The sequence below is a fragment of the Schistocerca cancellata genome, chromosome 8 (genome assembly GCF_023864275.1).
Source record: "Schistocerca cancellata isolate TAMUIC-IGC-003103 chromosome 8, iqSchCanc2.1, whole genome shotgun sequence".
Classification (NCBI taxonomy): Eukaryota; Metazoa; Arthropoda; class Insecta; order Orthoptera; family Acrididae; genus Schistocerca; species Schistocerca cancellata.
Genome location: NC_064633.1, coordinates 489,433,435 through 489,452,476, shown reverse-complemented (window position 1 = coordinate 489,452,476; position 19,042 = coordinate 489,433,435). Strand labels below are relative to the sequence as shown.

Below are 19,042 nucleotides of genomic sequence, written 5' to 3'. Positions count from 1 at the left end.
AGTTCTAAGTTCTAGGGGACTGATGACCACAGATGTTAAGTCCCATAGTGCTTGGCGCCATTTGAACCATTTGATACTTTGGTGGCCGAATTCTTTCAAGTATATAGCGACCAAATAACAACTGTGCTGCCAGGTCACAATGATCTGGCAAGTCCACCGCACACAGTGCACACTATTCAGATCCAGTAATATCGAAGACTTTGAAGACAGCTCTGTAATGTGCTGTTGTATGGTGAACACTTCTAAGAACTGTGTGTTCGGTGCATAATAAGAACCTCACTAACCGATCGCGGAGTAGAAAAGCAATCGCTTAGCAGTGGAAAGGCATCAGGACCAGTTGAGATATCTATAAGATCCTAGAAAGATTATGCGAAAGAACTTGCTCCCCTTCTAGCAGCAGTTTATCGTAAATCGCCAGAGCAACGAAGGGTACCTAGCGACTGGACAAAAGTTCAGGTCATTACCATTTTCAAGAAGGGCCACAACACGGATGCATACAATTATAGACCTATGTCATTGATGAAAATAGGTTGTAGAATTATGGAACATGTTTTACGCTCAAAATTTATGACGTGTTTACAGAAAGATAATCTCCTGTACGAAAACCAACTTGGACTCTGCAAATAGAGGTCTTACAAAGCCCAGTTCACAACGTGGCTCAGGTTGATGTCGTATTCCTTGACTTCAGGAAGGTATTTCACACAGTCTCGCACTGCTGTTTAGTGAAAAAAGTATGAGCTTATCGAGTATCGAAGCTGCAGAAGACTGATAAATGGTACAGAGTCCGATATTTGACCCTGAACGTAAATATGTGTAACATATTGAACATACACATGAAAAGAAAACCACTACTGTACAACTAATCTGTCGATGAGAAACTGCTGGAAACAGTATCCATCGTAAAATATCTAGGAGTCATTATCCATGGCGACCATAAATACAGTAGAATCACCAGGTAAAGCAGAGCAGGAAAAGCAGATTCCAGACTGTGATTCATAGGAAGAATCTAAGGCAATGCAACTCATCCATGACGGAAGTGGCTTATGGGGCGCTTGCTCGACCGATTCTTGAGTACTGTGCATCAATATGGGAACCTTACTAGGTAGGACTGATGTAAGAAAAGGAGAAGAATTGACGAAGAGCGGCGCGTGTCGTCACGGGATCGTTTAGTCGGTGCGAGAGCTTTACCGAGATACTCAACAAACTCTGTTGGCTATCACTGCGTGAGAGGTGTTGTGCATCACGGATGGCGTTTACTATTGAAATTTCGAGAGAGCACGTTCCAAGAAGAGTCGGACGACATACACTCCTGGAAATGGAAAAAAGAACACATTGACACCGGTGTGTCAGACCCACCATACTTGCTCCGGACACTGCGAGAGGGCTGTACAGCTGTACAGCGCCGTCGAATGGCGCTAGCTGCGCAGCATTTGTGCACCGCCGCCGTCAGTGTCAGCCAGTTTGCCGTGGCATACGGAGCTCCATCGCAGTCTTTAACACTGGTAGCATGCCGCGACAGCGTGGACGTGAACCGTATGTGTAGTTGACGGACTTTGAGCGAGGGCGTATAGTGGGCATGCGGGAGGCCGGGTGGACGTACCGCCAATTTGCTCAACACGTGGGGCGTGAGGTCTCCACAGTACATCGATGTTGTCGCCAGTGGTCGGCGGAAGGTGCACGTGCCCGTCGACCTGGGACCGGACCGCAGCGACGCACGGATGCACGCCAAGACCGTAGGATCCTACGCAGTGCCGTAGGGGACCGCACCGCCATTTCCCAGCAAATTAGGGACACTGTTGCTCCTGGGGTATCGGCGAGGACCATTCGCAACCGTCTCCATGAAGCTGGGCTACGGTCCCGCACACCGTTAGGCCGTCTTCCGCTCACGCCCCAACATCGTGCAGCCCGCCTCCAGTGGTGTCGCGACAGGCGTGAATGGAGGGACGAATGGAGACGTGTCGTCTTCAGCGATGAGAGTCGCTTCTGCCTTGGTGCCAATGATGGTCGTATGCGTGTTTGGCGCCGTGCAGCTGAGCGCCACAATCAGGACTGCATACGACCGAGGCACATAGGGCCAACACCCGGCATCATGGTGTGGGGAGCGATCTCCTACACTGGCCGTACACCACTGGTGATCGTCGAGGGGACACTGAATAGTGCACGGTACATCCAAACCGTCATCGAACCCATCGTTCTACCATTCCTAGACCGGCAAGGGAACTTGCTGTTCCAACAGGACAATGCACGTCCGCATGTATCCCGTGCCACCCAACGTGCTCTAGAAGGTGTAAGTCAACTACCCTGGCCAGCAAGATCTCCGGATCTGTCCCCCATTGAGCATGTTTGGGACTGGATGAAGCGTCGTCTCACGCGGTCTGCACGTCCAGCACGAACGCTGGTCCAACTGAGGCGCCAGATGGAAATGGCATGGCAAGCCGTTCCACAGGACTACATCCAGCATCTCTACGATCGTCTCCATGGGAGAATAGCAGCCTGCATTGCTGCGAAAGGTGGATATACACTGTACTAGTGCCGACATTGTGCATGCTCTGTTGCCTGTGTCTATGTGCCTGTGGTTCTGTCAGTGTGATCATGTGATGTATCTGACCCCAGGAATGTGTCAATAAAGTTTCCCCTTCCTGGGACAATGAATTCACGGTGTTCTTATTTTAATTTCCAGGAGTGTATTACTTCCTCCCATATATATATCGCTTAATGACAACGAATAGGAAAATTGTGAAATTAGAGCAAGTACAGAGGCTTGTATGTATTGTACTGTATGTTAACCGGGGGCCTAGAAACGACGGAGGGGCACCGTCCCTGCCGCAGCCGCAGTGGTCCACAACCCCACGACGACTACCACAGTCCACTTCATCCCTTCGCCGCCCCACACCGAACCACCCTTTCAGTGTTATTGAGCGGTTCGGCCCCCGGTGCCCCCCCCCCCCCCCCTCCTTTCCCCAGGGAACGTCTCACATCAGACGAGTGTAACCCCTATGTTTGCGTGGTAGAGTGGTAGAGTAATGGTGGTGTACGCGTACGTGGAGAACTTGTTTGCGCAGCAATCGCCGACATAGTGCAGCTGAGACGGAATAAGGGGAACCAGCCCGCATTCGCCGAGGCAGATGGAAAACCGCCTAAAAACTACCCACAGACTGGCCAGCTCACAGGACCTCGACACAAGTCAGCCGGGCGGGTTCGTGCCGGGCACCAGGAACTCCTTCCCAGCCCGGAAAGCCGTGCGTTAGACCGACCGCTAACCGGGCTGGCTATACAGAGGCTTACCGACAATCGTTCCTCCCGCGCACCATTCGCGAATAGAACAGGGTGGGTGAGGATCAATTACTGGTGCCAAAGATACCCTCTGCCACGCACCGTGTCTGCTGCAGCTGTCCTTGTGACAAGGTCGCGCGGTGGTGGCGCCTGGGACCACTGAGGGGCGCGTGGCCTGAGACCCGCTCGGATTGGCCCCGCCATTGTCTCTACACTACCTTACAGCATCTTTGCGCTTGTCGATCTCTTGCTTTGAGTTTCGATGTTAGACGACATCGCATAATTTATATCTAATAGTTTGAGAATTTCAAAGAGTGTATTCCAGACAACACTGTCAAAAGTTTCAGTTGTGAATACAGATTAGCAGTGTGATCCAGCACCAGATTTCAGCCTCGGTTATGAGCTTTCAATAAAAAGAAGAAAGAGGGTAAAATACTGTTTTGTAACGCAGCGTATTCCTCTCATACAGCACCAAGGGGCCTATAGAATTTCTCGTGTCCGTCTGAGGAATATATCACCATCAGGTATTAGGAATATGGAATTTTACCGAGAAACTGAGTGCATAGCGCAGGGATTAGAAACTTAACGCTAACATATCTGCTCTTACGAGCCAAATGTTAATGAGTTTGAAAACCAGGTTTCGAACCTCTCGCTTCGCAGCCAAGGGGCTAAACGGGTAGATTGTTCTTGGCAGTTGTTCTCGCTATTAATGCCTGCTATTTCATATCCTCCTCTTAGTTTTGCAGAGCACTGTAGTTAAATCTCAAGCTTCTGAGTCATCGATACGAAAGCAGCTGTCGAATACAAACTGGACAGATGGGGAAACAAAACCGGACAAGCGCGAGCAGGACTCACGCTTCCAGGGTTGCGTACAAACTAAACTGTGTACACACACAGCGTTTTCGTATGGCTCAACGGCCTGATGTAAGTTTTTCTATTGGACGACACTTCCGTTACTCGCGTTTGCTTAACCTACCCCAGTTATCCAACAGGGAAAACGGATCTACAGTTTAACGAGGGATCCGTGGCTACTCCACGCCTCGTTGAGAGTGAAACGAAGACAGAATAATCCATGGTCTGATCGAGATTCGATCCCGCGACCTCTCGGTTTCCAGAGATTGGCTTTATCGCTAAACGACCAACCAGCCATATACGCAGATAGTTCACGTATACGTTTTGATGAGTGAGTTTGCGAGTATCAAAATATGTGACGTGTATGGCCGCATCTTTTGACTGTTGTAACTTAAAGGCTTAAATTATTTACACTGCCAAGGGACAGATATTTTGCATAAATATCAGCTTCGTAACTCTACACGTTCCTGGGAAGAAAGAGATCTTAACAGATGGACAAAAAATGGCAAAAATTTTACTAATGTGATATAAATACAAATTACGAGTTTTCAGATTTTTCCTTTACTTGCACTGTGAAACCTTGATTCTTGCCGAATTTCATGATTCAGGATCAACGGGAGGTACCCTGTAGGCTTTGTATTGGTACGTAAGAAAAGCCAAGGATAACCGCTGTAAGCGCCCGCAAAAGATGTATTTTGCTACGCCGGAAGGCGAGAACAAATGATAAAGACCTCATTCAATTTTTTGTCACCTTATGTCTTGAGTTCTCGTGGAGAGAGGACGTATTTAGATACGAGATGCGTGTAATACCTTTCACGGTATCTGAATAATAATTTGTCTCAGAGCAAAAATATGTGGCCTTTTATTTTCTTCCGCGCACCACGAAAAGGTCATGTCACCTCCTGCTGCCTGCAAAAATTGGGGAAGAAGTCCGATAAACAAAAATTACATTACCGACTCGGTCACGAGGAATACGTTTTGCGGCGTCGGAAGAAGAAGCACCTAACATGGAGTGTGTAGATCTCTACTACAAGAAAGTAAGTTCACGTTAAAACGGACGCAAAGGAAACAAAGTATAAAAATCCAAAATTTGGGCATTAATTGAAAATAATTGATTTCTATTAATCTATTTATTTATGTACCCTTCTTCTTCTTATTGTATATATATATATATATATATATATATATATATATATATATATATACACTCCTGGAAATGGAAAAAAGAACACATTGACACCGGTGTGTCAGACCCACCATACTTGCTCCGGACACTGCGAGAGGGCTGTACAAGCAATGATCACACGCACGGCACAGCGGACACACCAGGAACCGCGGTGTTGGCCGTCGAATGGCGCTAGCTGCGCAGCATTTGTGCACCGCCGCCGTCAGTGTCAGCCAGTTTGCCGTGTCATACGGAGCTCCATCGCAGTCTTTAACACTGGTAGCATGCCGCGACAGCGTGGACGTGAACCGTATGTGCAGTTGACGGACTTTGAGCGAGGGCGTACAGTGGGCATGCGGGAGGCCGGGTGGACGTACCGCCGAATTGCTCAACACGTGGGGCGTGAGGTCTCCACAGTACATCGATGTTGTCGCCAGTGGTCGGCGGAAGGTGCACGTGCCCGTCGACCTGGGACCGGACCGCAGCGACGCACGGATGCACGCCAAGACCGTAGGATCCTACGCAGTGCCGTAGGGGACCGCACCGCCACTTCCCAGCAAATTAGGGACACTGTTGCTCCTGGGGTATCGGCGAGGACCATTCGCAACCGTCTCCATGAAGCTGGGCTACGGTCCCACACACCGTTAGGCCATCTTCCGCTCACGCCCCAACATCGTGCAGCCCGCCTCCAGTGGTGTCGCGACAGGCGTGAATGGAGGGACGAATGGAGACGTGTCGTCTTCAGCGATGAGAGTCGCTTCTGCCTTGGTGCCAATGATGGTCGTATGCGTGTTTGGCGCCGTGCAGGTGAGCGCCACAATCAGGACTGCATACGACCGAGGCACACAGGGCCAACACCCGGCATCATGGTGTGGGGAGCGATCTCCTACACTGGCCGTACACCACTGGTGATCGTGGAGGGGACACTGAATAGTGCACGGTACATCCAAACCGTCATCGAACCCATCGTTCTACCATTCCTAGACCGGCAAGGGAACTTGCTGTTCCAACAGGACAATGCACGTCCGCATGTATCCCGTACCACCTAACGTGCTCTAGAAGGTGTAAGTCAACTACCCTGGCCAGCAAGATCTCCGGATCTGTCCCCCATTGAGCATGTTTGGGACTGGATGAAGCGTCGTCTCACGCGGTCTGCACGTCCAGCACGAACGCTGGTCCAACTGAGGCTCCAGGTGGAAATGGCATGGCAAGCCGTTCCACAGGACTACATCCAGCATCTCTACGATCGTCTCCATGGGAGAATAGCAGCCTGCATTGCTGCGAAAGGTGGATATACACTGTACTAGTGCCGACATTGTGCATGCTCTGTTGCCTGTGTCTATGTGCCTGTGGTTCTGTCAGTGTGATCATGTGATGTATCTGACCCCAGGAATGTGTCAATAAAGTTTCCCCTTCCTGGGACAATGAATTCACGGTGTTCTTATTTCAATTTCCAGGAGTGTATATATATATATATATATATATATATATATATATATTTGCACAGCTTTGATGAGTAAGTTTGTATTGAAATATGTGACATACATCGTGTATCTTGTGACTGTATTGCCGCAGAGGCTTAAATTCTTCATTCTGTCAAGGCACCGTAGACCCCAGTACGTGACATAAATTTCAGCCTCAAACTCAATGTGTTCCTGAGAAAAAGGGTGTTAGAGTCGCACACACAGACAGACATAAATACTGACAGACAGGCAGACAGATGGACAAGAAAGTGACCCTATAAGGTTTCCATTTTCCCCCACTGAGTGAGGTACGGAGCCCTAGAAGTAAGTAAACTGTTTACTATCGCCATAATTGTTAACACATTTGTCCCATTGTAAGGTAAGGCGGCCATTGCCTTCATGGAAAAGTGTTTGCCTATGTAACCATGATTGGTTTGGAGTGATTTGGGGAAAGAGACCAAATAGCTAAGTCATCAGATTAGGGAAGGATGGGGAAGGAAGTCGGCCGTGCCCTGTCAAAGGAACCATCCCGGCATTTGCCTGAAGCGATTTAGGGAAATCACGGAAAACCTAAATCAGTTGGGCCGACGCGGAATTGAACCGTCGTCCTCCCGAGTGCTAACCACTGCGCCACCTCGCTCGGTGAACCATGATTGTAGGCAGGCGTGCAATTCTTTTCGCCTGAAGCAAATTGACGGCCACACGTGTCTGACTTCAGGGCTCCAAAAATGTAGGAATCGAATTGGGAGTGTTGTGGATTTGGGGCGTCCACCTTGATGAAAATCTCTATGCCGCTGAAAAAGACTAATAAAGGTGAACTGGTAGGACGAATGCGCGGGTTCTACAGCAACGCACAATCAATGAACGTAATCCTGAATAGTGAACAGTAAAATACATCACTCACCTTTTTAATGCTGGTTACAGCAATTGTAGAAGCAAGTCCAGCCTATCTGGCCTGCTTTGACCACAGTTTCATGAACACAAACGTTACTTTTGAAATAAGAAATAGTTTCCAGAATGAAATTTTCGCTCTGTGGCGGAGTGTGCACTGATACGAAACTTACTGGCAGATTAAAACTGAGTGACGGACCGCGACTCGAGCTCGGGACTTTTGCCTTTCGCTGGTGAGTGCTCTGACCAGCTGAGCTATCGAAGCACGGCTCACAGCCTATTCTCATAGCTCTACTTCCGCCACTACCTCGTCTCCTACACTGGCCCGAAACGCAAAGGTCCCGAGTTCGAGTCTCAGTCCGGCACACAATTTTAATCTGCCAGGAAGTTTCATATCAGCGCACACTCTGCCGCAGAGCGAAAATTTCATTCTGGAAACATCCCCTAGGCTGTGGCAAATCCATGTCTCCACAACAGCTTTCCTTCCAGAAGTACAAATCCTGCAAGTTTCACAGAACTTCTATGAAGTTTGGAAGATAGGAGACGAGGTACTGGCGGAACTAAAGCTGTGAAGACGGGTTGTGAGCGGTGCGTGGTTGTCCCAGTTGGCGGAGCACTTGTCTGGGAAAGGCAAAGGTCCTGAGTTTGAATCTCGGTTCGGCACACAGTTTTCATCTGCCAGGTAGTTTCAAGAAACACTATTTGCATCTGTCTGGTTTTCATTTAACTGCAACTTAACAGATTCTTGTCGGTCTACGTGGCTTCGTTTATTGCACTATGGTCAAATGCAAACACGGGTAGAAATTGAAGATAGGCTTCGCTTGAATCCACGATGTTTATAGACGAGTATACCGATGGGAAGATGTTTCCACCAGTTTCTGATATGCTCTTACAAGTTTCTGTTGACAAGCAATATTTGATATTTCAAAAATGGTTCAAATGGCTCTAAGCACTATGGGACTTAACATCTGAGGTCATCAGTCCCCTAGACTTAGAACTACTTGAACCTAACTAACCTAAGAACATCACACACATCCATGCCCGAGGCAGGATTCGAACCTACGACCTAGCAGCCGCGTGGTTCAGGACTGAAGCGCCTAGAACCGCTCGGCCTAGATGACCGGCCCAGATATCTAGCGCACTGTCTACACTGCCCAACGACATAAAAAGTCAGCGCTGATGATGTGTGATAAGCACCGTATCGACACGACACTGAACTCTAAATAAGACGCAGTTGTCTGATTTATAGGGAGTAGTGCATCACCATAATGCTTAACAGTGCTAAATTAGCCAACGAGCTCGGGAAGGTTTGATTTGTATAATGTACCAGCTGCGCGACTCCCAAAGGCGCCGGCTGGCTCAATGGGCTCCGCTGACACCACTGCCAAGATGGGTGTTTATAAATACACCCCCATTAAGATCCGAAGAGATTAAGGAGGAGAAACATTGGGCAACGTATTCCACGTAGATATTTTGGTGGTACTAAAGAACGCAAAACTAGTCGTGTAGAACAGCACTGGCCACACATACGCGTATGCATATTGGCATGCGCTGATACCGAGCGAAGTGGCGTGTTGGTAAGGCACTGGACCCGTAGCCACGAGGACGGCGGTTCAGATCTCCCCCCCCCCCCCCCTCCCTGGTGATTCAGATTTACATTTTCTATTATCTCCCTACATCCGTGATGGCTCTTGATCTTCCACCATAACCGAGTCCATAACCATGAGGTAGCAAAGTTGAGGTAGCCAAGGAGGTGGAAACGTGGGATCTACTATGCCAAGACTGCTTGGTAGCTACATCAGGAAAACACAATTAATTAGCAAGAGTACAAAATAAGAAAGTATTTATAACTTAACTTTGTTGTAGTCCATGATCTGTTGGTTGACAATTATGAAAGACGGCCAGCCAGTGTGGCCGAGCGGTTCTAGGCGCGTCAGTTTGGAACCACGCGACCGCTACGGTCGCGGGTTCGAATCCTGCCGCGATGTCCTTAGGTTAGTTAGGTTTAAGTAGTTCTAAGTTCTAGGGGACTGATGACCTCACATGTTAAGGTTCTTGGTGCTCAGAGCCATATAGAAGACGCGACTAGACTAAGCGTCTGTAGAATGACATAATTTACAAGTCACAAATCTTGCAGTGACGAATTAATTTCTCGTAATTTTGAATGTCGAATCCGGTGAATTTCAAGATTAACTAGGCTGTCAACATGACAGTAAGTAGAATAGTTTATAGCTGCCAACTTGGTATTGTTGACTTTACTGTTGTACTATTCCGGAACCTTACAACTGGGCTACAAAGACTTGCGGGCAGCAATGACTGAGCTGCAGACGATGACTGACTAAGATCGGCGCCAGCTGACCACTGAGCGCGGCTACGAGCAATAGACTGCACTACTCTCCTGCTACACATGAAGTGGCGCAGCGGCGCCTCGCGGCGAGCATAAGTACTGCGATTGGCTGTGTACTGTTTGGCTAGCACAGCCGTTCTTCTGCTCCGCTTATCGAGAGAATCGCATCCGGCGGATCGATCTCTAGGGCGGCGGTGTGGTCGTATGACTGACGACATCACAGGAATGATTGCTTTCAAAGGACGCGACCAATTATCTTCCCCAGACTTCCCCAGTCTGAGCGTGTACTTGAATTCAAATGACCTCGTCATCAGATTCAAATGGCTCTGAGCACTATGGGACTTAAAGTGTTTACAGTGAGTGTTCAGTGTTGTGTGTCTTCTCCGAATTGTTGCGAACGGACATCATACTGTCGCTGGGTGAGATTTTTATATTTCTTGCGAACAGAAACCAGACTGTCGCCATGGTTTTTAATTGTCTGTCTACTATGTTCCCTGTCTGCTTCCTGTGTATTTTATTAGCTTTGCCACCCCTTTGCTTTATGTTTTAACTTTCCACAGTTTTCCACCGTTTTACAATTTCAGTCACCGCTTTATCGCCTGCTTTTATTGTTTCTTATCTTCTTTCTTACGTTTTTAAAAAGTCTGTAGGCTGCAGAGGAGCGTAATAAGCTGCTGCCAGCCCGCCCCCTTCGGGGGGAATCGAAATACAATAAGGGAAAAAAAAATATGGGACTTAACTTCTGAGGTCATCAGTCCCCTAGAACTTAGAACTACTTAAACCTAACTAACCTAAGGAAATCACACATATCCATGCCCGAGGCAGGATTCGAACCTGCGACCGTAGCGGTCGTGCGGTTCCAGACTGTAGCGCCTAGAACCGCTCGGCCACCCCGGCTGCCACCTTGTCATCGACGGGACGTTAAATCCTTATCTTCCTTTCTCTTCAGCATGCCCGTGCTGGCGGGGCTGTGCAAAATTGTATAAGAGTGGTGTGTTGGCAGAAGAGCCAACACCGTGTTGCTAAAGGAGGCCGAAATGCACGCGCTTAAGCTCACGCAGGCTTGCGTTACAATGTAATTAATATAGCAAATAAAGTACGTAGTTGATGTAATACTTAACTTTATTCCATAATTGGTGAACATCGGTCTGACGGTACATTATATAATCTCAATATAAACTGGTAATGGCGCCTTGCTAGGTCGTAGCAAATGACGTAGCTGAAGGCTATGCTAACTATCGTCTCGGCAAATGAGAGCGTATTTATCAGTGTAGCTTCGCTAGCAAAGTCGGCTGTACAACTGGGGCGAGTGCTAGGGCGTCTCACTAGACCTGCCGTGTGGCGGCGCTCGGTCTGCAATCACTGACAGTGGCGACTCGCGGGTCCGACGTATACTAACGGACCGCGGCCGATTTAAAGGCTACCACCTAGCAAGTGTGGTGTCTGGCGGTGACACCACAAAGAGTAACAGATTTTACTTATAAAATTATTGATCTCAAAATACAGGGTGGTCCAGGAGAAATTGCAAATATGAAGGGATATGGGAGGAACGATCACTCGAAGCAAAAAAGCCCAGTAAACATGTGCTCTAAAGCTCATACCACGAGAGGTGTGAGCACTTTTTCATCTTCGCTACTGTAAAACACATCCTTACACTCAAGAAGTGTTCACTTCTTGTGTTTTTGACGACCGCTGGTATCTTACGATGTACGCGCAGCAGAGAAATCTCTCAACATCTGAATATCCTGGCTATGAGTCGGTGCCGTATAGTAAGGGAAAAGTCGTTGAATGCCAAGCTTGAAAACTAAAGGTAATCAAAGGCGTTATCGAAGGTATGTCTACAAGGTTCCATCTGTATTCAAATTGTTCTGGATTTAGCAACCGAACCTTGACTAGCAGTGCTGCGTGTGCAAGAGTTTACAAGTGGAGTTGTCCGACCTACAGAAAATAATCTTGCTGTCGGTGAGCGATATGATTGAAGGTAAACGCAATGACTGTCCTGTTACGATTTGCAGCAGCGACGCATAACTTGCGAACCCGCACTGCGTACATTTTTGTCGCTGCCGCAGCGGAAACTGTTCCCAGCGTACCGCAGCTTATCGGGATCACTCGTTGCGTCAGCCAGTCAGCGCAGAGGCGCACATCAGAGCAGCCCGTGTCAGTGGTTGTTGCCATGGAGGACGCGGCGGTCGCTGGCTACGAGGTAAACAGCTCTTATCGCGCGCATCAGCTTGGCTGCTATATTTCTCGTTAACCTAAGCACGATACCCCTTCGTTTTTACTTACACTGTTAAGGTCTTCTTTTCGATAAGTCTTCAGTTCTCTCCGTGCGTAACAGTAACACCGACCACCTTAAACGGCAATCGATGCTGGCGTTAAACCTCTGAGAGGAATTTTTGAGAAAGTTGTGACTGTGAGATAACCTAATGGGAACAGAACAATCAGACTGGGATTCGTTTCCAAAACGCTCCAGCAGAGTATAACCAACAGTAAACAGAAGGGTCAGGTACAGACGATCTCCCAGCACAAAAGCAAGTTGTAACGTTACGTATTAATATCGGTCGCCAGCCTAATTAGGCTTTCTTGCGTGAAGCAATGTAATAAAAAAGAAGGCAGTGCTAAGGCTAACCTAATCTTCCTTGACACACACAGTAGAGTCTTTCTTTATATCTGTTCACTCTATAACACAGTCACCTAACTTTGCACATAAACGTACTACTAACTTGAAAGCCAGACAAACAAACGGCCAATGAGATAACAAACAGTAACATATGCCTATCAACAACACGTACCTTAAATGAACTAGATGCAGCAGTTCATAGAACCAATCAACAATACACATGAAACTAATAGCAATACTAAACAGGGAAGAGCATGAAATGATTCTGACTTAAATCACGGGATCTATTAATGATCATACTCTACAAGATCATTGATCAGTAAAGGGTCTCTATTGATGTGGTTAACCAGCTTGCAATAGAATAGCTAACATAGTAAATATTTCTTTTTTAAGCTAAGTTTTGAAGCAACTGAACAGAATACAAATGTAAGTACACTGGCACTGAAGGAGCCTTTGCTTTGCTTCATTAACTTACTAGCTTAGCACATGAGGGCCCATAAACTTTCTTGGTTTGAAGAACCATGCTCATTAACAAAACTACACAATTACATATCAGAAATAGTAAGTCTTCTCATCAATCATTATTCAATAAGTAAAGCACAACAAACAATAACTCTTTAAATAACAAATGTGCTTTGATAAGCAGTCTTTTAATCTACTCAAAATATAGTTGGCTGTGCAACTGCCAACAAAACATTAAATTCAAGTTCAAACACCTTCTCATGAAATGAACACTGATGAACTTCGTAATTCTGATGAAAGTGCATAAATGCAACAATTAATAATCTTTTTCACTTCAAATCAATATTATTGTTGTTTTAACTAACAACTTTAGTATTTTCAGGCAGCTTTCCAAGTAAGAAAAATTATTTAAGAAAATAAGTGCAGATTGATTTAAAAATGCGCTGCAAGTGGAGTATTTCTCAAACTATAAAACTGAACTTTAAACACTGTAACTCCACTCATTAGAAAACAATCACAACTATTTTTACAGCTGCCGAATGAGTCTGTCCAGCTTCGTGATTTGGGATAATCACGGGTGTAAGATAGAGTTTTTAGCAACGCCACGATTATTATTAAAATCAACCAAATTTCACAAATACCTGGTCCAGAGTGCCAAATATAAACAATTTAGTGGGAGGGTGGTAGCACCGGTGGCGTTTTTTGCAGTGCTGTTAACATGGCTGCGATGCAGTCATGGCTGTACTGTTGGCCTCGTTCTGTTACAGATCTTGTTGGCGTCGGAATTATATTTTTACAGGGCCATGGTAATAGTATCACCAAATGCAGCATCCGAGGCCCATACACACTGCTCTTAAGCTCCTCTGGCCTCAAAACTCCAAGAATATGAGCCACAATGATCCGCTACTGCTAGCGAGTGTTAACCACAGCACTGCACAGCCCAAACTCCTTATCCGTGACAAAGCACGAGTTGACACTAGCGCACCAACCACACCTTTTCCACGCCGCCAGGCTACTTCCGTAGCTGCGAGGCTTCCCCACGTCTTTGACATTCAATCCTTCGTTCCCCAACTATGGATCAACAGTTTAAACAACATCGTTCAAAAAGTTCACATAACTGAAATATGTATACATAGTCAAAGAATTTCCATGACAGATAGAACACTCTACATAAGCAACACTACAAACTGTCATAGAAAGTCGATATAGATACAAAATAGGTCGAAAATCGGTGTTACACGTGCTTATTTTAATCGTCGCAAAACCCGAAAATGTCTGCTCTTAGGATGTTGTAAATCGTATTATTACAATTGTTTGTTATTTCCTTACTATATGTTTATGGGAAACACATATACTCATAGGACACTAAACGAGAAAACAGAAATATACACACATCAACAAAAGTTGGTAGTCACTCCGGTATGTCATCCAGATGTGTTGCTATTGCAACTGTTCGAGTACTACTCAGTCACGATGTTATGGTCCCTGGCCGTTATGGGAAACAGGCGATGACATTACAGTAAAGAAGTACAGTAGCGACTAAGGAAAACGCATCACACTTTCAATGCTTATACGTCAGTTGTGCAAACAATATCAAACACGATTACGCGATCTCTCACGATAAGTCGACCGAAGGGCTCTCGCTCCCAGGTGCAATACTATTACGGCCGACTGTTACCTATCGGAGGGTCTCCACTTCACTGACGTTGCACACAGTTGCCACGAGCGCAATTTATGGGCAGAACGCTGCCCTCGATTCGAGTGCAGCATTTCAACAGAAAGTAAAGCATCGGTAGGGGGTCATTAGAGACGTCTGTGGAACAGTAGAGTGAACATTCGTCATACCGCGAAGGACGATCGTGACCAATGATCGGGTTCGCATCATGACTCTACACGTATAAGTCTTGCAGCCAGGGGAATTTTTCGCCTTGTGCACCTGGGTCAAACTGAAGTGATTTCGGACATTGAATCAGTTCCAGTTGGCAGGGAATGTTGAGGACTTACACAACACAGGCCGTCCACGTTCCACAGGTGCACAGGATGTTTGCTATATACGACTTTTGAGTCAAAGGAACCGTGTTGCTTGTGTTCCAGCGTAACATCAAGCGCCGCCACGTCGGCCTGAAACGTAACAGCAGAGAAGTCTGTGAAACGCCGTCAGCCAATAGCACGCTGACTAGGATCGCACCACGACTGGAGCGGCATCTATACGAAGACAATATAAGGGCCGCTCCAGCTAGCTTCGGCAGCACTTGTGACTTGTGATTTATACACTCCTGGAAATGGAAAAAAGAACACATTGACACCGGTGTGTCAGACCCACCATACTTGCTCCGGACACTGCGAGAGGGCTGTACAAGCAATGATCACACGCACGGCACAGCGGACACACCAGGAACCGCGGTGTTGGCCGTCGAATGGCGCTAGCTGCGCAGCATTTGTGCACCGCCGCCGTCAGTGTCAGCCAGTTTGCCGTGGCATACGGAGCTCCATCGCAGTCTTTAACACTGGTAGCATGCCGCGACAGCGTGGACGTGAACCGTATGTGCAGTTGACGGACTTTGAGCGAGGGCGTATAGTGGGCATGCGGGAGGCCGGGTGGACGTACCACCGAATTGCTCAACACGTGGGGCGTGAGGTCTCCACAGTACATCGATGTTGTCGCCAGTGGTCGGCGGAAGGTGCACGTGCCCGTCGACCTGGGACCGGACCGCAGCGACGCACGGATGCACGCCAAGACCGTAGGATCCTACGCAGTGCCGTAGGGGACCGCACCGCCACTTCCCAGCAAATTAGGGACACTGTTGCTCCTGGGGTATCGGCGAGGACCATTCGCAACCGTCTCCATGAAGCTGGGCTACGGTCCCGCACACCGTTAGGCCGTCTTCCGCTCACGCCCCAACATCGTGCAGCCCGCCTCCAGTGGTGTCGCGACAGGCGTGAATGGAGGGACGAATGGAGACGTGTCGTCTTCAGCGATGAGAGTCGCTTCTGCCTTGGTGCCAATGATGGTCGTATGCGTGTTTGGCGCCGTGCAGGTGAGCGCCACAATCAGGACTGCATACGACCGAGGCACACAGGGCCAACACCCGGCATCATGGTGTGGGGAGCGATCTCCTACACTGGCCGTACACCACTGGTGATCGTCGAGGGGACACTGAATAGTGCACGGTACATCCAAACCGTCATCGAACCCATCGTTCTACCATTCCTAGACCGGCAAGGGAACTTGCTGTTCCAACAGGACAATGCACGTCCGCATGTATCCCGTGCCACCCAACGTGCTCTAGAAGGTGTAAGTCAACTACCCTGGCCAGCAAGATCTCCGGATCTGTCCCCCATTGAGCATGTTTGGGACTGGATGAAGCGTCGTCTCACGCGGTCTGCACGTCCAGCACGAACGCTGGTGCAACTGAGGCGCCAGGTGGAAATGGCATGGCAAGCCGTTCCACAGGACTACATCCAGCATCTCTACGATCGTCTCCATGGGAGAATAGCAGCCTGCATTGCTGCGAAAGGTGGATATACACTGTACTAGTGCCGACATTGTGCATGCTCTGTTGCCTGTGTCTATGTGCCTGTGGTTCTGTCAGTGTGATCATGTGATGTATCTGACCCCAGGAATGTGTCAATAAAGTTCCCCCTTCCTGGGACAATGAATTCACGGTGTTCTTATTTCAATTTCCAGGAGTATATTAATTGCTTGCATGGTAATTTTATAAATCGAAGGACATTGATTATTTGCATGTCGCAATTGCTTGCGACATCTCTTTGTAAAAAGGCAAAGTTAAGTATTGTCAATTTAATTTGCTGTAATAGACTCCATTAATAAGATCTGCTTGAATTGCTGTCTAGCTATCCGAGAAAACAGCTTCCTGGTCACCCTATATTGGAAGAGTGGGCCGGACACGACAGTTTGAGTGCTCAAGAACTGAATTCAACAATCGAAGAGGATACAGGACGTCATGTATCACTTCAGACTTTTAGGAGACGAATACACGATTCAAATATGCATTCCCAAAGACTACGGTTAGCACCTCTTAATAAGCCACGTGCTCCGCTACAGATGGGTAAGAAATCGTGCGGAACGGACATCCCAGGATTGGCGTCGCATGTTGTTCACGGACGAAACGCGGGTCTGTTTATAACCTGACAATCGCAGAAACGAGTTTGGTGACAGCTAGGTAATCTCGAATGCCTCCAACGCCGTGTGCCACAGGTGCAACGAGGAGGTGGTGGAGTGATGTTCTGGGGTTACATTACATGTAGCCACCGTACAACTATCTTGATTCGTGAGGACAATCTCACTGCTCTTAGGTACATGGGCGACATCATGCAACCATTAGTGATCATTTTGGTGACAGTTTCACCTTGATGGATGATAGTCGCGTGCTCATGGCGCTGTTCTCGTGAACATGTCCCTTCAGCATGCTACGATCATCAGAAAGGAGTGGCCGGCCTATTCCCCGAACATGAAACCAATCAAACAAGTGTGATATCCAGAATGAGATTTTCACTCTGCAACGGAGTGTGCGCTGATATGAAACTTCCTGGCAGATTAAAACTGTGTGCCGGACCGAGACTCGAAGTCGAGACCTTTGCCTTTTACGGGCAAGTGCTCTAATACTGCAAGGTTCACAGAAGAGCTTCTGTGAAGTTTGGAAGGTAGGAAACGAGGTACTGGCAGAACTGAAGCTGTGAGGAGGGGTCGTGAGTCGTGCTTGGGTAGCTCAGATGGTGGAGCAGAGAGAACGACCTTGGTTACGTAACGCACTGATAACGGACTTAGACCCTTCAGGCACCAGCAGGCGGGCGTTATCCCGTATGCGTGCTGTAGTCGTACTAGCAGCACGCGTCCCTTGGTGCGCCAGTCTGGCGCCGAACCGAGTCGGGCGTGTTGCATAACCGACTCGCTAGGCGCTCAGCGGACAGTGCGACACCATGTTTTCAAATTTTTTCGAACTGTTGCATCCTTGAGCCCCGGTTCGCGATGTACGCTCCCCGGTTGCTAAATTCAGGGATCACACATTATTAATAATTATAGTACAAAGTAATATCTCCAGTTAAAGTTACATTTTCTGCAAGTACACCAAGTCCTTTCATCCATACATGGATTTTTCATCGTTACTAACTTTTCTACAGGAGCGTGTATACAATGTAAATGGCATGTTACTATAAACATAGCTAGGTCTACTTTGGGTCTTCGGATCAATACCACAATGCCACGTCTTGTAGGCGATGACTTCTCGATCTGCGAAAGATTCAAGTCCAGGAAGGGAGGCGTTTTCACAACGGACGATGGCTACGGTAAACCAACCACTACCAGAATTCCCAGTAGCGACGTCCAGAGTAAAATTAACCCTGCCTTTCGTCCATACATTAATTTTTTCATCATTACTAAACCCGCGAAAGGCAAAGATCTCGAGTTCGAGTCCCGGTCCGGCACACAGTTTTGATCTGCCAGGATGTTTCATATCAGCGCACATTCCGCTGCAGAGTCAAAATCTCATTCTGGAAACATACCCAGGCTGAGGCTAAGCCATGTCTCCGCAATATCCTTTCTTCCAGGAGTGCTAGTTCTGCTAGGTTCGTAGAAAAGCTTCTGTGAGACGAGGTACTGGCAGAACTGAAGCTGTGAGGACGGGTCGTGAGTCGTGGTTGGGTAGCTCAGATGGTAGTGCACTTGCCCGCGAAAGGCAAAGGTCTCGATTTCGAGTCTCGGTCCGGCACACAGTTTTTATCTGCAAGGAAGTTTCAAGTGTGGTATCGTTTGAAACGAGCTGTCTTTGAACGTTGACAATGACCACGTGTTCTGCATGACTTCCGAAGAATCGCCATTGATGATGGGACATTTTGGAGCGCGGCTGACTTGATGATCTCATTGATGGTATGACATGACGGATTCAAACCTGCACCCGAGCAAGGGAACTTTTCAACGCGTATCGACTTTGCTCACGAGTACTGTCCAA

At 47.7% G+C, this 19,042-nt stretch overlaps 1 protein-coding gene across 1 annotated transcript in view; it reads left to right on the top strand.

The window, feature by feature from the left end:
- The first annotated feature begins 12,134 nt into the window (after window positions 1–12,134).
- Window positions 12,135–19,042, top strand: part of LOC126094544 (D-aspartate oxidase) — a 110,516-nt gene continuing 103,608 nt past the window's right edge. Inside the window, exon 1 of the mRNA XM_049908975.1 lies at window positions 12,135–12,194. Within this exon, the coding sequence (XP_049764932.1) occupies window positions 12,165–12,194 (30 nt within the window). The 5' untranslated portion in view covers window positions 12,135–12,164. The remainder of the gene's footprint in view (window positions 12,195–19,042) is intronic.